A 26,407-nucleotide genomic window follows, 5' to 3' on the forward strand; every position below is an offset into this window, starting at 1 on the left:
AAAGTAACTCTCCCAGGATCCCCAAGCTGGTGTGTGGTAGAACTGGGGTTTGAACTCAAATCAACAGAATGGATTGGACTCCTTATTAGTGCCTGACTCATAAAACCAAACTTAATGTCTTAATATAACACATGGAATTAATGATACCTATTACCTTAATCCTGGTCATACGCTGACAAAAATTATCACGGAAGCCAACTTTTCTAAAACACTGTTTTTTGTTTCATCAAAAGAAGCCATTTGTAGAGAAGAAGAAAAAAAGTGTGGAAGTCATTCAGTCTTTTCTCCTCCCTCCCAAACACACACAATCTTTATTATATCACCTTTGCAAACATAAGCAGGCTCAAAAGACTAGTCATAAGTAATTCAAATGCAATAGGCCAAAAACACCAAATAAAATTATTTATGATACATCAGTCATTCTGTTTTTTCTCATAAATCTTGAAAACAAAAACTGGTCTTAGTTTCTCATTTTTGATATGCTTTCCTCCGTTGAATTATGTAAAACTTCCAAAGATATAAACATCTCTATATACAAAGAAGCAGTATGGCAGTGTGTGTAACCTGACACATTTTTCCCTCAAAACAAATCATGATAACTCTGCTTTGAACCTGTTCTTCAATTCTAGAAGGAAGCGAGTCTGAAAGATATATAAACCTAACTTAAGTGGCCGAACAATTTTTTATTTGAAAATAGCATAAAAATCTGAGTTGAGCTAAGTTGCTTGGAAAGTGGAAGGAATAACTGCTCTCCCTAAGCTTTGTCAGTTAGGACGCAGATAGGAATTGCCAACCCCAGGAAGAATAAGTCTAATATAATATAATTCTAATAAGAATAAGTCTAATGTAATGTCCTACATGCCGTCGAGTTAGAGCAGCTCATCAAGGAGATTTAAACTGGTCCGTCTCCCTAGAAGGTAGAAAAGTTAATTATGACATCATTCTTTTTTTTTTTTTTTTTTGCTTTCTTCTCTCCTTCCCTTCGCCCTCCCCATCACCCCTCTTCTTCCTGATTACTCCTGCCCCATATTGGTTACCTATTGAATATTTTCAATACTTTTCTGACTGTTTCAGGTCTTTCATCCATCACTTACCTGTGTTTAGGTTACAGGCTTCATTTTATTTTGCATCATTTATTATTATTATTATTTTTAAGATTTTTATTTATTTGAGAGACAGCATGAGCGGGGCGGGGAGGGGCAGAGGGAGAGGGAGAAGGAGACTCCCCACTGATGCAGACTTGATCCCAGGACGCTGGGATCATGACCTGAGCTGAAGGCAGACACTTAACCGACTGAGCCACCCAGGTGCCCCACATCATATATTATTAAAAAATTTTTTGATAAGAGGCACAGAACTCAAGTGATGTATACAAAGTCACAACTAATAAGTAGAGGAGCGAGGATCTGAACCCAGGGAGGTTGACCTCGGAGACTGCGCTCCTTGCTCCTCTCCTTGACGCTCCGCTGCCTCACCAATGTTTCTATCAGTAAATAACAATCGGTACAATGTGCTGAGCCTTCTAACTGTTGGTATGCATGCATATTTATCACCCCATGTCAGACACGCAGCAACCTCAGGAAGTAGGTGTAACAAGCACGTTCTGCAGACAAAGAAACGGTTGCGTGCAACAGACTTGGCCAAGACTGCACAGCCGGCACCCAACCCAGGTCTCACAGTTTGTATTTAAGGCATGTTTCCATCTATTACCTCATGGAAGGCCTGTGCCAGGCTCAGGAATCTCTCAGTAAATACTTTCTGCTTGAATGCGGTAGCTCTGCACACTCTCTGGAAAAGGTCTGCAAGAGGCGGTCGGGGTAACTAAGACTCGGGAAGTGAGGAAGCTTGCTGGGGTCACTCAGCGAGGAGGTTGTGGAACTAGGCTGTGAGCCCAAGTCCCCCCACAGTGTGCCTCGGCGGCAGGGGGTGGGGGGGGGTGCGATGCTGACCAGCTGTAGGAGAGGCAAGCCGCCAACAAGAAAGGAATCCTCAGCAGACCGATTGTTAAAAAATGCAGCTCTCATGGGCACTGAAATATCTGGTAGTGAAGTTTCATGATTATCTGCACATTACTTCCCAGTGGTTCAGAAAGAGAGAGCAAGCAGATGTGAACAGTTTGCGGATCCTAGGTGAAAATATATAGGTGTTCATTGTACTGTTCCTTTAAATTTTATGTAGATTTGAAGTTTTCTAAATAAAAAGTTGGAGAAGAAGGGAGGGAGGGAGGGTAGAAGGGAAGAGGGGAGGGAGGGGGGAGGAAGGGAGGGAGGGAGGGGAATGCAGGAGGTGTACATTCGTCCTCAGATTCTCCGGTTCGCATGCACGGACAACTGTGGAGTCCTTCTACTGTCTTCTGACTATCAAGTGATTTATTCATTGAAATTGCTAAACTAGGGGCGCCTGGGTGGCTCAGTCGTTAAGCGTCTGCCTTCGGCTCAGGTCATGATCCCAGGGTCCTGGGATCGAGCCCCGCGTCGGGCTCCCTGCTCGGCGGGAGGCCTGCTTCTCCCTCTCCCACTCCCCCTGCTTGTGTTCCCTCTCTCGCTGTGTCTCTGTCAAATAAATAAATAAAATCTTAAAAAAAAAAAAAGAAATTGCTAAACTACACGGGCGCCTGGGTAGCTCAGTCAGTTAAGCAACTGCCTTTGGCTCAGGTCATGATCCCAGGGTCCTGGGATCGAGCCCAGCATTGGGCTCCTTGCTCAGCAGGGAGCCTACTTCTTCCTCTACCTCTGCTGCTCCCCCTGCTTGTGCTCTCTCTCTCTAATAAATAAATAAAATCTTAAAAAAATAAAAAAATAAAATTGCTAAACTACAGTCTCTGTATAGATGACACTCACTGACAAGATTCTGTGTGCTGGCACCTATGGGTATGTTTTAAAATTTATAGATAATCCTCAAATTGAATAAACTATCTTCTATTCAAAAGGCAGCTGTATTTGTCATAAATCTTGCAATGAAAATTTGCTTCTTAATTAAATATATGATTCTCTTCTGTGTAGGCAGAAAAGGAAATAATGAAAGTATTTGAAATGAGCTGATTTAGCAAGCATGAATTCATTTTGGATGAATTACAACATTTAGATGCTCAATATTCTTAACTGCTATTTTGAAAATAATTTTGATGGATTGCTAACTGGTAGTTTTCTTTCCTTCTCATTTGTGTTTAAAGACCAAAACATTTAAATACAACACAATAGAATTGAAAATTTATAGCACAGGGTCGCCTGAATGGCATGATCGGTTAAATGTCCTACTCTTGGTTTCAGCTCAGGTTGTGATCTCAGGGTCGTGAGATCAAGCTCCATGTCAGGCATCTGTGCTCAGCATGGAGTCTGCTTGAGATTCTCTCTCCCTCTGCCCCCCCCCAAAATAAATAAATCTTTGGGGGAAAAAAAGAAAATTTATAGAACAAAAAATTCAATAGTCAGTGAAACTTATTTGTTATATACTCATTTTACACTTGATTTTGGGGACCTTTTTATTTATATTTTGTATATTTTAAAATTTATGATTGTTAAACTTTTTTTTTTGAATAATATAAGCTAGAAGGAAGGAAAAAAGTCAAAGTCTTCTTACTGATCATTTGAGTTGAGTTGGATTTCCTTTAGGTCTTTTTAAAACTCATAGCGTTTGTTTTTTCTTATGTACATATATGTTTATTCTATATACTTTTTTTGGTATCTTGCTCTTTTTATTTTTATCTTTTTTTGAAAGATTTTATTTTTAAGTAATCTCTATACCTAGTGTGGGGCTTGAAACTACAACCCAGAGATAAAGAGTCACATGCTCTTCCAACTGAGCCAGCCAGGCACCCCTATGTCTTGCTCTTTTAAAATAACACTATCCCATAAGCATTTTCAGTATTATTATAGTTTTAAAAATATTTTTAAGGTAGGGGGAATAAAAACGATAACAAAATAACTCTGAGAGGGTATAGAAGAAATCAGGTGGAAACTGCGGGAACTGGGTGGATAGAAGACAGGGCAGGACACAGGTTTTCCAACTGAATGCCTTTGTATATTTCTGACACAGAGTTTTTGACCTATATACATATAATGCTTGTTAGAAATTTAGAGAAAATGATTTGAATCATTTAAAATTGGGGCATAATATTATCTTAAGTAGATGGACCACAGTTCATATTTATTTACATAGTTCTTTCTTATGGAACGCTCAAGTTCTGTTTAGTTTTTTCCTCATACACCAATTTGTGTTTTTAAATATTGCCATGTGTGCTTGAACAATTGCCTGATTTGGCTTGGTCACTACTTGAAATAATTGCACCGTCTTACTGTCCACAGGTTTATTTTTGTTTTTTATATTGTTGATAATTTACAATCACATTTGGAGACTAAATCCTCAGTGATTTCCTTTTATCCCCCCTACTTGAGAACCATTTCTCTCTTCTATATCAGCAATCTCATCAAAATATAGGTTTTTGCCAGGGAAAAGACAACGCCCTGACATGAGTTTCACATATTTCTTGGCAACTTTATTTTTATTTATTTATTTATTTATTTATTTATTTATTTATTTATTTAAATATTTATTTATTTGAGAGAGAGAGAGAGCGCACATGCACATGAGCTGGGGGGAGGGGCAGAGGGAGAGGGAGAAGCAGACTCCCTGCTGAGCAGGTAGCCTGACTGGACTTAGGGCTCTATCCCAGGGCCCTGGGATCATGACCTGAGCCAGAGGCCGATGCTTAACTGATTGAGCCCCCTGGGTACCCAATTCTTGGCAACTTTAACCCACTGTCTAGATCTACTTAGGGAACAGTGAGAATATTTTAGGCTGGACCATGACGTGTATTTGTTGTCAATATGTGCTTATGACAAATGTCCAATTCCTGGGGATCTTCATATAAATAATAATGAATATTATTATTGTAAAAGCCTACATGTATTTGGAGTCCTCTTTCTCCAGGACTGTGGTCAACTGTGTGTGAGACTGAAAAGTCTGGTCACCTTCAGCCTGTGTATATTAACACGCACAGAGAGCAGAACCGGGTTCTTGGCCACACAAAGTCTCTGCTCCCCTGAGCCGATAGAGAGGGCCGCCTGGCCTTTCCAGCCTGGGTTTCTACAGCTGCCACCCTCCCCACCCGCTCTCCATCAGCATTGCTGGCCTGCCCTGGCTTCTTGCACGTTGAGAAGAAAGCGCCAGGACCTCAACTTACCCCACAGCAGCCACAACACTGACAGTCCCCACACAAGGTCCCCAGGAGGCCGTTGACCACCTGGATGACACAGAGAAGCATCTGGATCCCTCCTACGACCAGCAGGATGGAGAAGAGGGTCAGATTCCAGGGCACCACGTTGACAGGCTCGTGGCACTTGCTCCATAAGCCCTCATCATTGAGGTAATCCCTGTCGGGGACATGGAATTGAGAAAGGAGACATTTGTAAAATGTATGCAGTACCCTGGGCTAGAAAGATACTGTCACGATTTTCCTTTTACAATACTTTCCATCCCAAACATAAGCTCCATGAGAAAAATATCCCATAATAGGTGCCTGGGTGGCTCAGTTGGTTGGGTGTCTGCCTTCGGCTCAGGTCATGATCCCGGAGTCCCAGGATTGGGTCCTGCATCGGGCTCCGGGCTCAGCAGGGAGTCTGCTTCTCCCTCTGACCCTCCCCCCTCTCATGCTCTCTCTCTCTCTCTCATTCTCACTCTCAAATAAATAAATAAAATCTTAAAAACAGAAAAATGTCCCGTAATAACAATTTTAAAAACAACACCTAACATTTTTATTAAGTATGTACTATGTACCAGCCAGACCCTGTTCTAAACGTTGTACACATATCCACTCATTTCTTCCTATAGAAACCTTATGGTTCTTTTCTTCCATATCACAAATAAGGACATAGAGGCACAGAGAGGTTAAGCGACTTGCCCCTAGGTCACACAGCTACTAAGTGACAGAGCGACTTCTGTGAGCTGACCAAAAGAATGGATGAATCCAGTATCTACTATGGGGCCAGGAAAATGAAGACACTGCAGGAGCGGACTCTCACCACTGTTCATGGCCATTATCTTCCCTATTGTTAGGGACCATTTGGACTTTTGACAAATTTTCTGTCAAGTGTACTGGCCCTCTGAAGCCATGTAAAGTATAATTGTGTCACATAGCTTAGTTTTGAAAGGCCCAATTCTAGCCAAATTGTGAATTTGACTCAACTGTATTTTTGTTAACATGCAAAGATTTAGTTAGTGCCTTAAAATTCCTTAATTCCTTCCTTAAAAAAGGAAGAAATCATCTGCTGCCTTAATACATAGTTTATAAAACTTTGAAATAGGAGAAACTGCAATATATTTGTAATATATATATATATTAGGAGTTCACTACAATATAAGGGGCATTGTATCTTGAAGGAGAAATATGAAGTATATTATCTTTAAGACAAAAACAAGAGTAAAGTAGGTAAATGTTGTGGATTATTATAATTTCTTCTCACATTCTTAGAGCTACAAATTGATCTCTCCCTCTTCCTTTATGTATCTTCTATCCTTTCAAGGGCTCAGTGGGAAACTCCATCTGGCTACTAAATTAACATCTCCCTTATTGTTTCCAGATCTTTTTGATGACTCCTCTTTCTGACAAATTCTCCAGGGCATCAGTACTCATTTTAAATACATTCTGTATTAAGATTTTCAAAAATCTTTGGAATGATGGAAGATACTCTGGAGTTTAATAGAGCAGAAGGAATAAAAGAAAGAAGGGGCACTTTACTCTTGATTTCAAAATTAGACATTGCATTGTTTGTAGCATTGATTTACCTTTCCATAATTCCATAGCTGTGGGACTTGCATACTTACTGTAAAGTGGGAATAACATCAAATCATAGGATTGCTGTGACAATTACATGAATTAATACTAGTGAAGTGCTTAGAACAGCGCCTAGCGTGTAGTAAGTGCTCAATAAACACTAGTATTGTTATTATTTTACTTAATCTGAGCAGTGTGGTCTAAAGGAACGAGCTGGTATTTTGGATTCAGTTGGGCCTGGGTTTGAAGCATTCTTCTTACTAGCTGTGTATTCCTCATACAAGTCTTACCCCCCACACTTAGCATCAGTTCTTCGTTTATAAAATGGGCTGAGAACAACCTCACAATTGTGAAGACTCATGAAGATAATACACCTTATGTATTGTTGTATAAAACTTCCTTTTTTAATTACTTATTTTTAAAAACTCATCTTTCTGTTCTGCATGTTTCTATGTAGCCCTTTCTGTCTTTACAATTTTCCAACTTGATTATAGACAGTCATAAAGGCACAATAATTTCCAGGCACATTCTATAAAGCAGAGATTCTAAGAAGTACTTGGCAATGCCCAGTTCTTTCCCTCGGCAAGAGTCTCTGCAGAGATGGGACGACAGTGCCTCCTGGCGGTGAGATTGGCAAAACGCTCATGGGGGCTCTTGAAAGCAAGGGTTCAGTTTGGGTACCTGGAGAAATCCTCTCAGTCCCACCCCTGCTGCTGCCTCCCCGCTCACAAACCACCACGAATACCCATTCCAGACCCTTCTACTCTCCTCCCAGACTCTCAGGCTTCGAGTCTCTGAGATGCTGGCAATGACTGCTGGGTGCAACTCTCCAACCCCAGGAGAGAGGGGGCCCTAATTTTTCATGGCCCCAGTTGCTAATCATGTTTCTGCATTCTGTGTAGCAAGGAGAGCCGAGGCAGTTTAAAGCCACTTAACTGGAGTTTTCAAGCATCTCATTATTGGGAAGGGCATTTCCTCCTGAGGTGCAGCAATCCCATCCACATCCTGATAGAAAGCGATGGATTTCCTGAAACTCACTTCTTGTGAGCAACAAAGGTAGTGGATGGAAGGAACGGGGAGCCCAAATGCGTTGCCCGGTGTGCTCTGCCTGGCTTATTCAGCGGTGTGCTCTGCCTGGCTTATTCAGCGGCCACGGCCTCCAGAACAGACTCCCTGATGCTCCTCCTGCCCTTCGCTGGCTTTGGTAGCCCTCCTGTGCTTCTCAGCACTCCGTGTCCCTCTGGAACAGAGAACCCCCAAGACCCTGTGCTGCCATTGTCTGTCCGTGTGCCTGTCTTCTTTCCAGGCCCATACACCCACAGGAGCAGAGACCATGTCCCCTAAGTCTGCCCCCGGCTCTAGCACAGGGAGTCGTCCGTCACCACCAGCAGCTGTCGTGTCCTGGTCCTGCCCATGTGCTGGGCCCTGGGCTAGCTGCTCCACAGCATCTTCCCCAATCCCGCAAGGAGAGGCTATTTTACTGGAACAGTGCCGGGCATAGAGTAGCCTTCATGAAATATTCACTGAATGAACGAACATACACAGATTAAGAACCTAGGTCTAGTAAAGGGAGGTGCCGGGATTTGATCTTGGGCTGTCTGACTCCACAGCCAGTGTTCTTCATCATTACACAAACCCCCTCTGCTTGAGTAATTATATCCCTTCGGTATATTTGCAGTATGATTTATTTGTGAAATTTGATTTACACAATATATTTATAATAGCATGTCAATTAAGATTTACCTATACCATGGTAAAGAGAATATTCTCTTTGCACCTTCATGTGGCTGGTTAGAAGTTAAAGCACAAAATCATTATAAAAGCATAACATTTCAGAAAGTTCTAATGCATAATAATGAATTCTGTTCACAGTCATGAGTTCTATTCATGAAAATGAATAATAAGGCTGAATGTTTAGCAAATAGCAAGTGGCAGTAATTGTGCCAAGTGCTTTCTGGACATCAGGTTATTTCATTCTTGCCTGCACCTGTGAAGTAGAGCTTGCTGATACCCCCACCCACCCCCCACCCCCAACCGAGGAAGAGCTGAGAAGATTCATGGATTGCCAAAGATCACACCACTGGTATGTGGCAGAGGTGGGACTGGTCCCCAAGTCCAGTCAGGCCAAGGGCAAAGCTGCTTTAACATCCCTGAGTGTTGCCTGCTCCACGGAACATTGTGTGGCTTTCGGCTCTAGGGTATGTGTTCAAGAGCAGCTCAGGGAGTTCCTTGCTGATGAGTAATCTTTGAAGTACAAATGCAGATGGTCTCAACTGAAAGTCCAGGCTGAACATTTATTGTATTCACTTCCATGTTTTGGTGTGAGAGAGCTCGCCTCACCTCACCTTCCCTGGGGAGCAGGGAGCGTTGCAGCCCGACGGGGGAGTACTGTCCTTGGCCATGTCCCTTGTCCCTCCCCCACTGCTACCCGTCCTTGGCCTTTCCTCTGGCTCTCTCTCCTGTAGTTGCCCCCATGCCCTGTGCAAGCTGCTTCCCTATCAGCAGCTCAGGGTCAAGGTAGAGGGAGCCAATTGTCTCAGAAAGGAAGACCTTGGATGGGAGGAGGTCCTACATCAAAGGAAGCCAGGAGGGTGTATCTCAAAATGTCCTAGGTTTCTTTTTCCTTCTAGAATGCTTCTCGAGTATGGTTCTCATGACAGAAAAAGTTAACTGTCTTTGCTCTTTTAATATGATTGCTAACAAACATTTCTGAAGGAAAAAAAAAAAAAACAGGCTACATTCTATGGCATGGCATTGAAGAGTCCTGAATTTTGTGCCCCAGGTTGGAAATCTCAGAGTCCACCTTAATAACCCTCTGCCCTGTCTCCTCATACTTCATCCTGATGATTTCATCTCAGATGGTCTCTGAAATCTACGTCCTTCTTTTGAGCCCCAATTCCACTGCCTTGCAGGTGTTTATAATCTTATCTGGATCCAACCTCCTACTTTTCTCTCTTCAGTACTGGGCCCTTGTTCATCCTCCATATCACTGTCATCACGATCGTCCTAGAAATCCCAAGTGGTGGTGGCATGTCCTGCTTGAAGTCCTCTGCTGGTCCCTGAGGTCCCAAAGTTCTGGCCTGCCTGTCCATTGCACCCCCATGTGGTGTCCCCTTCTGTTGCTCTCCACCACGTTCAGCCTGAGCTTCAGACTCACAGTGATCGGACATTCTCTGAGCATGTCGGCCTGTCCCGTGATTAATGTCTTAGGACCTGCTCTTCTCTCTGCCTGAAATGTGCTTCTCCTCCTTCTCTTAAGGCACACCTTTGCTCATCTCTCCAAACCAGCCCTTATCACCTCCTCAGAAAAGTTTCCCTCACACTCCTCCATTTCATCCCTCTCTGCACTGTGAGGGTCTGGCCGGTGTGGGCCCCCTAACTAGCCCTGTGCTCACTGGGGCAGGGGCCACATGTCTCTCCTTCCCTGCTCCATGTCTGGGACACCCCTCAGCACAAAGTAGCATACCGGCCAAGTATTTGTTTGCTTTTTAAATTTTCCTTCTACTGATGACTAGCTATGGAGCTCTGGGCCGATTAACCTTTTTGAATTTCATTTTTTCTACTCCAGGGATAAGAATTCTCCTCAGATTTATTAGGAAGATTAAGTGAGATAATGCATGCAAAACCACTTAGCCCCTAAACATGGAGAAGGAGAAGGAGGAGGGGGAAGTGGGGGAGGAGGAGAGAGAAAAGAAAGAAAGAAAGAGAGAGGAAAAGAAAGAAAGGAAAGGAAAGGAAAAGAAGGAAGGAAGGAAGGAAGGAAAAAGAGAAAGAAAAAGAAAGAGAAAGAGAAAGAAAAGGAAGGAAGGAAGAAGGGAAGGTAGGAGTGGTAGTGGCTGCCACTGCCCTTTGGTGATGAGGAAAGAGTGACAGCTGTCCTGGGTCCTTTCGTTGCAGCCCCAACATGCAAGTGATTAATCTGTGCTCCTCACTGGTAACTGTGCATGTGTGTCAGGTCTGCAGCTATAATAGCAACTGCTACAGTGCTCATGCCCTGGAATCCCCTGGATAAGAAGTAGCCACGGAGGCAGAGGCCCCTGAACTATGCTACGTGGAATCTATAAAGCAGATAGTGCAAATCATTATCACTTGTGTTCTAGAAAAGACAGTGTGACTTGGACTCAGAAAGATTGGAGTTGAGCTTCCGTCATTAAGGAACAGCCTATCTCCGGGCAAGCCTCTTGTCCTCTGTGGGCTCAGCTATCTTCCCTCTGAAGGAGAGTTAATCCCCCAGGCTTTTTGTAAGGATCGAATGAAACATGTGGGCAAAAGCACTTTGTTAACCAAAAAACACCAAGTGACAGAGGTTCAGTTATTGTCATAAGAAACTCAGGATGAGCCCCTGCAGGCCGAGGGAAGGTTTGGAGCTGGCGTGGGTGATAAGGTCGTAAAGGGATGTGAGTTCTGGCCTCAGAAGATAGGACACAGGATGTAGGAGACAATGGAATGCTGAAGAAAGCCTGCCAGGTGGCAGAGAGAATGCAGTGTGACACGCTCCACCTAGACAGCCCCCCCCCTCCCCCGAAAGCCCTTCCTGTGCCAATCATGGCTTATTTCCAGCCTTGTACAGAGGGAGGACGTGCAACTTCTGTGGGATTAAATTCCGAAGTCAGGGCGTGAGGATGAAAAACCCATCCGTGGATAGTCTCTTAAATATCCTATAAATCACCTGGGAAGTGTGGTATCCATGGCTTTGTAATAAACCCCTACCCAGTGATATTTAATCACATTACAGTTTGAAGCCTCAATGCAGACCTCGTGGTATGCAAACCTCTCTCCTCTCAGATAATTATCAAAGCCCTGCCGTGCCCAGAGGAGGGTGGAGAATTCTGAAATGCCCCAGCTTGCCTGCCACGTCGACTCTACTCCATTTTTATTATTAAACCTCATCGATCTGGTACCAGTTCATGAGCGGGTCAGTTGGGAGGAGAAGACACGGTAACATACAGGAAAGCATCCATCACAGAGTAACGTGCAATAGATGGCAGGGATGTGCATGAAAACTTGCTTCACCAGCAGGACAGAGGACTTTGAAAAGTACTTTCCTGTCCTTCCCCCACACTGGCATTTCCTGCAGTGGCCCACAGACCAGCTGTCATTCTCCTGACCTTGGGCATCCGTCCCATTCCCTCCCAAGCGGGGAGCGGCTGCGCCCGAGGAGGGTGTGAGGGCCTAAGGCCATCGCGCTGCCTTGGGGTGGTACTATAGGGCTGCAGGCCCAGTGCTGTGTTTCCTTTCTCCCTCCTTTGTTTTGGACATAGACTTATTCTAATTGATTTTATGTTCGTCATTCACGTAACAATAAATAGAAAAGCATGTTTAATACGGCACTGAGGCTGTGGATGGAGATAAGAGGAGAGGGGGCCTTGAAAGGAGACAATCTGGAATTTCATAAATACACCCCTACGGAGGGAGAGAGTGAGCTATCAGGGGAGGAACCTCAAGAAATGAGTCCTGTGTCCAATTTCTATGCCCATGCACGCCAACCCCACAGCCGTTGGACATTTCCAACAGTCCTCTGCAGGAAAAGGGGGCTTTTCCACAATATGATCAATACCTTTGGGAATCCTTGCATGTGATGAGGATACTAGAGGCCTGCACCCCTGTTTAACTCTAGAGTACGGTAGGGATGCTCTCTTACGTGAGACCCTTGTGACCCGTATCATCACAGAACCAGTGCCCTCCAGCTCCCCGTCGGAAGCCTGCTCTTGAGGTTCTTTAGACTCTCATTGTAAATTAATACATAGAGTTAATAAATTGGTGTTCCGATTTCTTTAGGCACGGACCCATCCTCCCCGTGTAGGAGGACCCCACAACCGTGTTTCCTGACCACCTCAGCGTGTCAGTCACTGTGCCAGGCAGCGATGAACAAAACAGAAATTGTCCCAAGCCCTCCCGGAGGTCGGAGGCTGGTGCAGCTGGAAATGTCCTGTATCTGTGAGTGTCAATGCAGTTGCCGCTAGACACATGTAGCTGCTGGTACTTGAAATTTGGCTAGTGTGATTGTGGAATTTCTAACTTTATTTCATGTAAATGAATTTAAGTTTGAACAGGTATATCCGACTACTGGCTACTGCGTTGGATGGTGCAGTCTGTGGGCAGAAGGCTGTGTAATGTAGAAAGACTAGACCTCAAAGTCAGAAGACAGGAGTTTGAGCCCTGCCTCTGCCCTCACCTAGCCGTGTAAGTTTGAGCAAGCTGAACTTAGTAAGCTTGCCTTGGCAGGGAGTAATGACCTCTTGGGGTTGCTGTGGGGATTAAATTATAAATTCGTGGGGAAAGAAGCTCTTTATCAACTACAAAGTTCCATGAAAATACGAAGTGTTGGGCGCCTGGGTGGCTCAGTTGGTTAAGCGACTGCCTTCGGCTCAGGTCATGATCCCGGAGTCCTGGGATCGAGTCCCACATCAGGCTCCCAGCTCAGCAGGGAGCCTGCTTCTCCCTCTGACCCTATCCCCTCTCATGCTGTTTCTCTCTCTCTGTCAAATAAATAAATAAACAAAATCTTAAAAAAAAAAAAAAAAAATTAAAAAAAAAAAAGAAAATACGAAGTGTTATTATAATGAGTTCTATTGACATTAACTCTCATGAAGAATCTACAGTATCTTCAATGTCATTTTCCATAAATGCTCACCTTAAAAGATTAACATAACATAATAAAATAAAAAAAAATGCTATCGGGGCGCCTGGGTGGCTCAGTCAGTTAAGCGGCTGCCTTCGGCTCAGGTCATGATCCCAGGGTCCTGGGATCGAGCCCCGCATCGGGCTCCCTGCTCAGCGGGAAGTCTGTTTCTCCCTCTGCCTGCCGCTTCCCCTGCTTGTGCTCTCTCTCTCTCTGTCAAATAAATAAATAAAATATTAAAAAAAAATGCTATCAAACTTAAAAAAAAAAGATTGTTTAGTCATAGAGCATTTGGGGTATTAGTGAAAGCCTTTGAGCTCTGTTACTGAGTAGTCATTCTCGTTTTCTATCCTAAGATTTTTAATGGATGCCACCACTTTGTTTACTAATATTTTTAGTTGCCTTGTGTTGCTGGTCATAAATGTTTGGGTGTCTGTAACGGGACAGCAAATCTCCTTCTCCCAGGCCAGCTGAAACACCTTCTCTTGTTATTTCTCCTGGTGTCTGTCAAAAACACAATTAGAAGTGAGATCTTGGGCAACTTCACTCCACCCACACTCCAGTTCTGCCTCAGAGAAGCAATGCACCTGAGACTTTTCAAATGAAGGTGACAGGACCTGTGCAGGATCCCCCTTGGGCCATTTACCTGCCCATGCCCCTTGTGGGGACATGGGGCATTGCAGGATGTACCTTACCCGTCCTGGAAGGGGTAGCCCCACGTGCTATTGTCCATGAGACACTTAGGACCCCTGTTGATTGAGATGGCCGAGGTGACAAATGAATATCCAGCACCCAAGAATCCAATCACAGCAAATATTGTGGAGGTGAACATCTGAAAGAGAAGGAGAGAGATAGGTTCTTAAGTGTTCCCGAGGTTACCCCAGCACACCTCACCGGCTCTTGTTGAACATGGGGACTCCAGGGAAGTTAGGGGGTAAGAGCCAGTCTTCACAGTAGGTGGGGCCTGTGGGGTCTCCCAGAAGGAAGTTTGGTATCTTGTGTCTCCTTCTTCTCCCGCATCCCCATATCTTTTTTTACTTATTCACTGATGCCCGCAGTGCTAGTAACTGGTTGATTCCTTTGAACCATGGTTTTTAACCTTGTTAAGAAAAGACTCTCCTCCTATTCTCCCTCCTTCTCAGGGATAATATGAAAGACCAGCCTATTTAAACAGATTTTTTTTTTTTTAAAGATTTTATTTATTTGGGCGCCTGGGTGGCTCAGTCGTTAAGCGTCTGCCTTCGGCTCAGGTCATGATCCCGGGGTCCTGGGATCGAGCCCCGCATCGGGCTCCTTGCTCCGCGGGAAGCCTGCTTCTCCTTCTCCCACTCCCCCTGCTTGTGTTCCCTCTCTTGCTGTGTCTCTGTCAAATAAAATAAACTCTTTTTAAAAAAAGATTTCATTCATTTATTGGAAATGATCTTAAAAGTTATCTGGTCTAGTCATCTCGCTTAAGCTAAGCCACGGCAGGGTCCTATGTGGCTGGCAGGTTCCGCTCATGAGAAAGAGCAGAGGTCCTGGAATTCTCCTACTGGTCCCAGTTCCATTTCTCAAGGTCAAAGAGATTAAGCCCAACTTTTCTTCCATGTGGTAGCAGCCTTTAAAATAGCTGAAGATATTTTATATTTCATATACACATATTTTATATGTTACATCTCTCCACTCCTTCTACCCTCTGAAAGTTTTCTCTTCTTTGGGTTAAACAAGCCCCCAAATTAAAGTTCTTTTAAATATTTTTATACGACAGGGATTAATTAGTAAGACAGAGATGGCACTAGCATCTTTCTTTTTGTAATTATAAAAGCAAAATAGAATTATAGAATATGAAAGGCAGGAAAATTCCTAAAGCCCATCCAGGCTAACTCCCTCCTATAGATGAAAACAATCAGGCTCAGAAATGCCATGTCCAGTCTAAATAGTCATTAGAGAGTAGCATGGAAACATTAATAATTTTGGAAATGGAGGTGGAAGATGACCACCTCTCTTACATTGGTCACATGATGGTGTAGTGCAAAGCACAAAAGTTTAAACGTAGGCAGGCCCAGGCTCCAGTCACAGCTTTGCAGCTTATCTTTGTGTGATGACTCTGCATAAGGGATGCGTCCTCAGAATCCTAGTTTTCTTATCTATGAAATGGACATGATAAAGCCTGCCCAAAGGTCAGTTGTGAAAATTAGATGTGATAACCTAAGTTAAATGGCAGGTACTTTCCTTCCCCGCCCCCCACCCCCTTCTGTGTATTACTAGCAATCTTATCACAGAATATATTTGGGCAGGGGGTGGGGCAGGGGTGGGCTTGGGGTGGAGAGGACTGGATGGTACCTGGACAGTTGGAATCTATGTAATAATGGAGTTCCACTGTAGCCTCTATTTGTTTTCATATCGTATATTAATGTATTTTTGGTGCAAATTTCCAAGGCTGAGCTCTGCCCCATGTGCCTCACGAAGCCTTGTCTGACTTCCTATGGCAAACTGACCGACCCTTCTTTCATCTCTTACCCCAGTACTCTGGACTGTATGAACTTCTAACACAGCACAACGCCCACAGCACATTCATGTATAGCCTTTTATGTCTGTCTTCCCCTGAACCAGAGCATAAGCTCCTTGCAGTCATGGACAACAAATTATTTGAAGATAGATAGGACATTGCTCTACCTACCACCAGCTATCTGGTTTTTCTTCTTCCTGCCTTTTCTAAGGCACTGAATAACTACTTGCTGGATGTTTACAAAGACGATGGTTTCATGTTACTCATTATTTAAATTTTCCCCTTAATTTTTGTTTCTAGTCCATTCTCACCATTAGGAACATTTGTGAATATAATCTAGGTCAGAAGTAAATGAAACTGTTGGTCAGTTTATCATGTTAGAACAGGCACTATCTTTTCCAAAGGATGTCTAGTTGAATGACTTTGGAAATTGCTGGGTTATATCAAGTTAAATGTGTTTCATTCCTATTTTACTCCTAAATATCTTTCTGACATGCTAAAGTCTGTGAGCCTCCAAGAAGAGGATTCACTATGTATTCTGGAATATACACAAACTTATTAGCTCTCAGATCACCCCTGAAAAGTGAGGGAATTGCCTTAGAGCTGAGTCCTCATTTTATCTACCAGGCAATAGGGTACTTCCTCCAACACTTTATTTTGAACAACTGAGTACTGCAGGGGGAAGACATTAGTCAGAAACAACCCAACTAATGTTAGCTGACAGAATTGTTTAAAAAAGTTTTCTGAACACAGATGTATTAATTATTCTAGGAAGGTTGACCTCATCATTTCTAGTTCTAAATGTTATAGTTAACAAACCTTTTAAAGGGCATTCTGAATGAGCATACCTAGTGTTTACAATTGTGGGGATCATTACTTATAATTGCAAGAGAAGTGTTCAAATACTGCCTTTGTCTTTCGTGAATTGGTATTTGTGACTAAGTGAAATTTCCACTGACAGCATCATACCTGGATACAAAAATGTTGTATCCAAACTTAATGGAAGAGAAGAGAAGATGTACTATGGGAAATATTTGACATTGATGTCAAAAAAACATGGATTTAAAACTTAATGAGTGGGGGAAAAGTCTTATTTCAAAATCAATGTATTAAAATTTTATAGAATGTGATTAAAATATGTGTACGTCATTCAAAGTTTGTATATTAATGTCAGTCAAAGAGGTTTTTTTTTTTTGAAACTTCTTTATGGGAAAATAGGAGATAGTTCTATATTCAGTTTCGCCTTATGTTTGGGTTTATATGGTGATTTGCAGAGTTTTCCAATCTCATTGGAATCGATACCTTTTTTTCCATGAGTTCTTGCAAGAACACACTTTGGGAAATGCTGATCTAATTCTTAGTGACAGTTTATCTGCCTGGTTCTCTGTCTCTGAGCTTCTTCCATGCTCCAATCAAATCGCTGTTCAGTTAGTCACGGCCGATACCACTCTAGGAATGGCCAGAATATTCTAGTACTGCAACTGAAGACTTACACTCCGGGCTCTTAGTCAGGAATCACTAAACTACTGACTAAGAATACAAGAGTATCTAAAATTGCTGTAATGAAAAAGAAAGATTGCATTTCCAGGAAGACAGTTTGGAAGTCTGAAGAGACCTGTGTCCTAGCCCTCAGCATTATGGAGGCCCCCACCTCTCTGGCCTCAGCTTCCTGTGGTAAACAGAAGAAGGCGGGAGGGCAGCTCTAGAAGGTCCCCTCAGCTAAAACAACCCAGGATTTCAACATCTGCTGACTGGTAGGGAGAGGAGAAATCTGACTCATGCTGTTCCTGCTGTGTAAGCTGAGTAAAGGATTTTAGATATCACTCCTGGAACATTTTAGCAGGCAAATATTTAAAGATACAGAAAGTGAGTACAAATGCACACATTCTTAGTGTTAGGCAAGTCTGAGTAAATGAAAAACCAGGTTAACATAAAATATCAATTAGATGATATGCCCTTTATGAGGAGCTTCCATTATAAGGCCCTCTAGATCAGTACTGTCCCATGGAATTTTAACGAGAGCCATATACGTAATTTAACACTTTCCAGTAACTATCATTTATAAAGGAAAAACAAAAACAAACAAAACCCCCAAAACCAAAAACACTGAGATTAATGTTAATATATTTTCTTTAACTCAACATATTCAAAAATTATCATATCAATATCTAATCAGTATAAAAATTACTAATGAGATAGCTTCCATTTTTTGTACTAATTCTTTGAAATCCGGTGTGTATTGTTTACTTACGGTACACCTTAATTTAGGTTAGCCCACATTCCACTGCTTAACGGCCACATGGGAACAGTGGCTACACGATACTGGACAGCATAGTCTAGAATATTTGAAAAGCTGATTTTTGGTGGTAAAAGTTTAAAAAAAATGCATGGGTATAGTCTACACTGAATTTATGATTATGGTTACTCTCAGGGAGGAGGGAAATATGATAGAAGAGAGGAACACAGTGACTCTCAATTGAATCAATAATGTTTTATTTCTTTATAAAACTATCTGAAGGAAACATGGCATCAGGTTACAACTTCAGAAAGCTACAGGTGGCATGTTCTGATTTTGTATCCAAATTTGAAATACCTTATGTTAAAATAAAGAAAACAACCCAAACTGATTTTTCATAACTTTTCCAGAATGGATGAACCACATGAAGCAAAGTATATTTTATGTCACTTTGCTTTAAGTAATTTCACATTCGGAAGTCTTAAAACATAATCAAATTCACTACTCAGAGATATTATCAGTCTTAAAACCACTATGGAATAACTTTATCATGGGTTTCATGATAAAAAACTTTTCATGTTAAAAGTAAAGTTGTTGGGACGCCTGGGTGGCTCAGTCGGTTAAGCATCTGCCTTCGGCTCAGGTCATGATCCCAGGGTCCTGGGATCGAGCCCCACATCGGGCTCCCTGCTCAGCGGGAAGCCTGCTTCTCCCTCTGCCTGCCGCTTCCCCTGCTTGTGCTCGCTCTCTCTCTGACAAATAAATAAATAAAATATTTAAAAGTAAAGTTACTGAACCTCTGAAACTAATAATATACTATATGCTAATTAATTGGGAAAAAAAAGTAAAGTATTGAGAGCAAGTTGACTATGTGAGGGTAGACACTCTAAATTGGTGTTATGTAAAGTAAACAGGCAAAAGGCTGGAAAATCTCTGGAAGGAGACACAAAATTGGGACTAGAGGTAACCTCTAGAGAGAGGAGTTGCCAGACTTTACAGTCAGAAATGTGTCATTTTTGTACTATGGTAGTGCTTTCCCTGGTCTAGATGAATAGACAGTAAAGACGGCGCACTACTGTGTAGTGGTCAAGGGCGCGGGTTACAGGCAGACTCATCTGGGTCTGAGTCTTTGTTCCTCCCTTATGACGTCAGCAAGTTAATCTTTCTAAGACCTCCATTTCCTCTTCTGTAAAATAAGGCTCAAAAATAAGTACCTGCTCAGGGAGATCATAATATGTAAGATAGCCTAATCAATAGTAAACAGGGAATCCAAAGTACACACCTCTACACGATCAGATAACCCCCGGTTGGGGTAGGCTATTAGATAATGCCTAGTACTTCACTGATAAGATATCAGATACCAGATAATATATATATATATATATATATATATATATATATATATATATATATAATAATATATCTGGTATCTTATAAGATATAAGATATAAGATACCAGAAACTTCTTTTGCCTACTTCTAAGTTTTGGATAATTTCCCATGACATTAACAAGCAGTCTGTCAGTGTCATTATTATATTGTAATATTTTTATTATCATATCCTCACACACTCTTACTTTCCACAAATACTGAGAACATAACACTGGGCAGAAAAATAACAGGCCGACTCTCCGCACACACATTCTGTTCACATTGCTAAAGAAATGTGTTTATGTATATGCTGGAAATACTTCCCTGGAAAAGGAAGATAAAAATGCCCTCGAATTCACCATGTGTCAGCTTTAAAACCTTCCTCTCTGTCAGGTTCTAGAGCAGAGGACGTGGGATCGGACCCCGGCTCTGCCACTGGCCACGGTGTGTTCTTGGTCAGCCGTGTGCCTAGGCTGCTGGACCAGATGGGAGCGGCACTGGCGCCTGGGAAGGGAAGACACCTGGGAGGCTTGCGGACAGAGCTTTTAGAGACTTGGGTAGGAGCAACGTGTTGGGGAAACATTTCTGATGGGCGTGAAGGTTCCTCCCTAACAATTATTCTGAGATATACAGAGATGACCCGAAGCACTTTTTCTCTCAGGATGTTAATGTTCTGTATTTTCTGCCTTGGCCAGGCTTGCGAAGGGGAGAGGACTGGGTGGGGGTGGGGGGGTTGTGGCCATCAGAAACTTAACTTGTATGAACCTCAGTTTCCTTATTTACAAAACAGGGAGTTTAATGCCTAACTCAAAGCGTTAGTGTTAGAGAGTTGGGCCTGATAAAGTTTGGAAATCACCTGAAATCCCTCGTGAGCGTTCATTTGCTTCACTCATTCAACAAGCATTTACGGAGGATCTATGTGTCCTCACTACCCAGCCACTTAATGCTTGCATCATCTTCCCCCCTTCTGGGTACACTAATGCTTGCATCATCTTCCCCCCTTCTGGGTACACTAATGCTTGCATCATCTTCCCCCACCCTTGGACTGTCCTCATGAAGGGACATGCGTGCATTATCCATTTCATAGCAGAGGATTTTGAAACATAAAAAACATTTAGTGAAGAAATAGGATTCCATATTTTATTTCTTCTCTCAAGATAATCTATTATTTCAAAAGAACTATCTTTCTTGAATCCTCCTCAAACTGGCTGTCATTCCAAAGAATGCGGAGGTGATGCCACTCAGGAAGTATTCACTGCAGAAGTGTCCCTAGGGGGCACTGGTGAGCCGGGCACGGAAGAAGTGCTGACTCTCCATTGAATAGACTAAGAAGTGACAAGATCCTCCTTGGCAACAGGTCAGTCAACCATCTGGCCCTGCCTGTGGGTGGGGTGCCCCTTTATCTACCTGATATGCTTTAAGGATGCTGAAATGCCTGCCTGTCCCTAATAACTCCTTTATCAATGTACCTTCAGTTCTATTACTAGATATTCCTTTGAGTCAAGGCCAAGGTCTTCAAAAGGCTCTTATTAAAGCACAGACTTAACATGAATGAGTGGATAAAATTAATTAAGCTGTTCTATGGACTCCGAGAGTTGTTTGTTGTTGTTGTTTTTTAAGGATTAGGGGCCCTGAGACCCTGACCAGCCACAGATAAACTGCCAGGAGGCCACTGAGAACCTCTTACAGGGGAGGAAGAGGTTGAGACCCCAAAACAAACCCAGGTTTGGGTTTTCAAAGCCCATTTTGGAACTCACTCTCGTCTCACAGTTTTTGCCCCCTTTCTCGGTTCTCATGTAGCTTAATTTTTTTTTTTTTTTTAAGATTTTATTTATTTGAGAGAGAGAGAGAGAGCATGAGTGGTGGGGGGAGGGAGAAGTAGGCTCCCCTCTGATGCGGGACTCGATCCCCAGACTCTGGGATCACGACCTGAGCTGAAGGCAGACGTTTAACTAACTGAGCCACCCAGGCGCCCCTTATGTAGCTTAATTTATTTAAAAGAGTGCAGGCTTCTGGCTTGCTCTACCTCAGAGGAGAGCTGGCCTCCATCTTCTAGTTTGACCATGAAACTACCGGTTTCAGCTCAAGATTTTTTTCCAGCTCATTGTCTTGCTTTATCTCTACAACCACCATATCCTGCTTCTACTATAGATCATTATGCCCTGGTTTTACACCCAGGGAAAGGGAAGAGAATGATGCAGCTGACTTCTGAAAAGTATTCCCGAAAGATGTGTAGCAAAGAAGGGTGGGGGGTGCCAGGAAACAAATGAGAGCAAGGTTGTGGAGACGGGGACAGGATGTAGATAGCCCCACAGCCCTTGGCCTAGTGTGTGTCTGCCTCATAGGAATTTGTATCCAGCTGGATTTTCTAAACAGTGTTCCACAGAAGCCCAGTGTTCTTTAGACACCCGGACGGGAAAGCCACAAGCCTTTGGAAAAATAATCCGAATCTTCAGCATTAGAGTACTGAGCGAAATATGCTGCAGCTTCTTCCTTTTTGTCTGACAAAATGTTTGTGGATTCCTTTCTTTAAAAATGATGATTCCTTAGTGCTCCAGAGCCTCAGACCGTTAAGGAAACAGAGCCCTGCAGCAGGAACATGAGCTCAGCGGCCCTTAGGGACAGGGCAGGGACTCAAAATGAAGCACTCAGCCGTGCCCACTGCAGGCCATCGTTGTGTCAAAATGCAGGCCCAGGTCAATTTTTAATTTTTTGGAAAAGAAGTAGGATATCTAAATACTTCTGTAAAATCTCTCTATTTTTAAAAGTTGACAGCTGATTAAGAACCAAACCCAAACCAAGAAATTCCACTGGCCTCCTAGAGGGTGGCTGTCCCTGGTCCAGGGGGGCTATGGCTGTTTGCCTTGTCTTACATCGGGCAGAGCTGGTCCTTTGATGGGCACCGCCCCTGTGCCCAAAAGCCAGTCGTTTGGAGGAGTCATCCTCAACCCAAGCCAAGGGCACATCCTACATGGGGGGTTAGGGAGCCCAGACAGACAACTCGAATTGGGCAGACCAAATGTTTCAGATTTTATGAACTCAACTGTGCTTGAAAAAACATGACTTTTCTGCCTTTCCTTGGAACCTCACTTAAATCTAATTAAAAAACAAGTTATGTACAATACTTTGAATATGATTTCACTTTTCCTTGTGGTTATGTATAAACCTAAAAACAAAAAAAATAAACAAAACGCCTTGTTTTAATTCTGAGCCTTCTATTCAGCACCAGAGAGAGAGAAAGCACAAGCGGGGGAGGTAGCAGGCAGAGGGAGAGGGAGAAACAGGCTCCCCACGGAGTAGGGAGCCTGACATGGGGCTCCATCCCAGGACCCTGGGATCATGACCTGAGGCGAAGGCAGACGCTTAACCGACTGAGCCACCCAGGTGCCCCCGAGCTGTTAGATTTCTAGGCAATGACTTATTTTCCTTTTCATCCAATTCCTTGACTGCCAATTTTTTTCAAATTCTCATCGTCAACGTATTCTCCAAAAGGAGAAAACAGGATTATATTTCAAACGGCAAATGAGTTATAGATGTCTTTCTTTCCTTTATAATTAATTATATAAAAATACCATATATAAAACACATGTTACATAACTATATCAAATAAATTGTGGCTAATTTTTACATCTCTTTGCTTTTAAATGTTATAATAATCAATGCTAAAAAAATGATCAGTGCTTACTTGGGACTCATGATGGTGTTAAGAAGGTAAGAACATTCTCTTTGAATGATCTTTGGACATAAAAAACTATAATTGTATGCCCAGTGCCCTAGCTTCAACCCTTCATAGGTGCTCAATAAATATTTTTTGATTGAACAAATATTTTTTGATTGAACAAATAAGCAAATAATAATGGGAAAGAAATGTTAGAAATGATTCTATTTCGGAACATATGGCTACACCTTTTCCTTTAGAAGTTAAGGTAAGCTTGTATAATTATCATTGAGTTTCACAAATCTCCTAGATGGACAGTTGAGCCTTGGGGAATTTAGAGCAAGAACCAGCCTTATTTCTCAGCCAGCCAGGAATTCCAGTTCAGCCTTCTTCATTTTTGCCATATCAGTGTACCCAAACTCTTAATATTTTTCTTTAAGTCAACTCTCTATTTTATTCATTTATATCACCACTATGAGTGGAGAGCTAGAATCATTAACAAAGATAATACAGTACTATTGAATTTTTAGTTAATGTTGCTTGCGTTCCTGGAGCCTGAAACGTGTTCTCCCTTTGTCAGAAAGGGAGATTTTGAGGGATTTGGGATGGTAAAGACTTATTTCCATCAAAATTTGAGTTTCTCTTGATAAAATCAAAAGGATTGAAGGAGAATTGACAAGGGAATGACTTTCTATGTTATTCACAGATAGAGCACACCTGTGGGCCAGCACAGCTTGTCCCATACTTGGGAAATTCTGATCTAATTCAACTTCCTCATTTTACAGATGAGTAAAAGGGAGGCAGAGGGCAGTACAGTGACTTGCCCAGGTGCAGAAATGGGACCCGACCCCACTTCCCAGGCTGGCGCGGTGATGCCAAATCTCTCTAGCTCACCTACTAAAAGATGCTTGAAACAAGAAACGGAAGTCCTGAGGCAAAATCTGGGCACCTTGACAGTGAAGCTGGCAGTGGGGTGAATGGGGAATTTAGGGGACTCTTGGGGAGGGGCTGGTATCATCTGTCATGCTGCCCCCCCACCCCCACCCCACTCCCTTTACAGATGAGACAACGCAGGGCCAGAGAAGGGAAATGACTTGCCCAGGGTCTCAAGGCCTCTCGGTGACAGAGGGAGAGCTGCAGCCCCCGGCCCTGCCTTCCATGCCTGCCTCCTTTACATGGCACCACTCCAGTTTTCCAGCGCTGACGTCCCTGCCCGTTTGCAAAAGCTATAACGATACTCACACCCTGTAGGTATCAGGGCTATGGTAGTTCAAATTTTATTATTATTGTTACTTTGCACCAGCAAGACGTCCCTATTTATCCGTGCCCCAGCTGCCTCCAGAGCTGGTGACTGCCTGGGGCTGGTGACTCGGCCCCATTCCCACGGTGCCCCGCACAAGGGGCCAGTGCACCCGAAGTCACTGCGGCGGCGCCGCCGGGTACTCACCGCGAAGCGCTTCCCACAGCTCTCGTTGCCACAGCACCCACAGCAGTCATTGTTCTTCAGGCCCAAGAACACCAGCGCAGGGAAGATCATCTGCCAGCGAGAGAAGCACCTCAGACCGGGGCTGACGCGGGGAGGGAGAGCCTGCGCCTGCCGGGCTGCGTGCGGAGCCACGTCCGTGCTGTGGGACTCGGGGGCTGAAGGCTATGGCGAGAACTGCCAGAGCTCCACCGAGTAGCCAAGTACGACGGACTCTGTGGGGTCCGTAAGGCCTAACTGCAGTTCGGTGAGGCCAGATTTCAAGATCTGACACCCTGAGTTTCCATTTACCTGGTGGGTTAGGACAGCAATAAGAAACTTGTCCTCAGTTGTTAGGAAAAGTGAGTCTCTCTCTAAACTCTCCTGGAAACGAGGGGTAAATAGATCATTAGTGAATGAGTGGAAGAAGAATCCACCGACACCTGCTTCTCTTGGTGGTTTTCAGTCAGTTTGCCAGAAAGTGTGTATCTACGGTCCCCAGCACTATCTTGTCAGAATATAGAATCCAGGTAGCCCTCAGCTTGGTTGGTGGAATTCAATTGACCCATGAGAACTGCCAGCCCAATCTTGGGAATTCATTACTTAGTAAATTTAGTGGACATGTCCGTGTCAGGACCTAATGGAGAAGGAAAAGGACTAAAGCACTGACTTCTCATCATGCAAAGCTTGGGCTCTTGTTAGCAACTAAATTATCTTCTTGTTCAAAAAGTACCCAATTTTAAAAGGATTCGGCAAAAAATCAATGGGAGGGTTTTAAGGCTTCCCTACTCACCAACACCCCGCTTCCTAATATTCCTCCGAAAAACCAGACCTCGTCAGAAAGGTGCTCGTTGTTGTCTATCACTTTTCCTCCAGGAAAAAATAACAGGATGTTAGCCAAAAAGCCAAACAAGGCGAGGGGGATGAGGGTGCCCCCCAGGCACTTGGCACAGCCCCCACTGCACATGTTGGGGGAGTATAATATAGGTCTGCGATCAGAGGCCCCTCACTGTCGCCTTCACGGGGTCTCTTCAAAGTTATCGGCCAGAGCGTCCTAGTAATTATCCCCAAGTCAGTCCGTATTTTGGAGCCGAGAACCAAATCAGCCTGTGAGCTGTGTCCTTGGAGTTGCTTCTGCTTCTCAAATGTGGCAGAACCTTGATGGCGATGGACATTTATACATTCTCCCTGACCTGAAGTCCTTTTTTTTTTTTCACTCCATAAATGAGATTACGTTCAGAGCAATGATTTTGCCATGGAGACCAATAACCTCTGTTAATGATCCACCAGCACAGGCAGGACACTCACATTGTTGCAATCGAACATCGGGCTGGAACAAACAGCATTTAGAACTACTGCACCTTTAATCTGACAATGGTCCTGCCCAGCTATAGAAATATTTCTCCCAGGCTCTTTATAATCACTGGGTAATTGAGTTACATCCTAAAATCATGTCTCTCCAGTACTTAATGGTCTACAGTGTGTGTCTTTTTCTCTTCCACCGAAAGCCTGGAATGTAAAAGAATTATCCCAAAGAGCTTCTGTTTCCCTCGATACAAAAATAGCAATTTGATGGTCTAGTTGGGTATCACTGAGTTCAGCCCTATAGGAACTTTTAAAAGGACAAAACTATTATTGATGGTTATTAATTAATGATTATTAATTTTATTGCCTGACTGCTGTATTTCTGTACTTGTTGCTTCAGTAAGTTCTATCTTCTCCCTTACCTGGTATGATGGAATTAGCAAAAACAGTTTTACCAATCAGCTTGTTAAGTCACATCCTCCACGTAGGAACAG

General features: G+C 43.2%; 1 protein-coding gene across 1 annotated transcript; it reads right to left on the reverse strand.

Annotated features, from left to right (window-relative positions):
- Positions 1-277: 277 nt before the first annotated feature.
- On the reverse strand, positions 278-25,774 carry TM4SF4 (transmembrane 4 L six family member 4). Its single transcript, XM_036115644.2, has 5 exons — positions 25,402-25,774; positions 24,594-24,683; positions 14,090-14,226; positions 5,183-5,372; positions 278-910 (listed from the first exon to the last, which is right to left on the reverse strand). The coding sequence occupies exons 1-5, from the start codon at positions 25,573-25,575 to the stop codon at positions 893-895; spliced, it is 609 nt and encodes a 202-aa protein (XP_035971537.1). The 5' UTR covers positions 25,576-25,774; the 3' UTR covers positions 278-892.
- Positions 25,775-26,407: the final 633 nt, after the last annotated feature.

The sequence above is a fragment of the Halichoerus grypus genome, chromosome 1, assembly GCF_964656455.1.
Source record: "Halichoerus grypus chromosome 1, mHalGry1.hap1.1, whole genome shotgun sequence".
In the NCBI taxonomy this organism is placed as follows: domain Eukaryota; kingdom Metazoa; phylum Chordata; class Mammalia; order Carnivora; family Phocidae; genus Halichoerus; species Halichoerus grypus.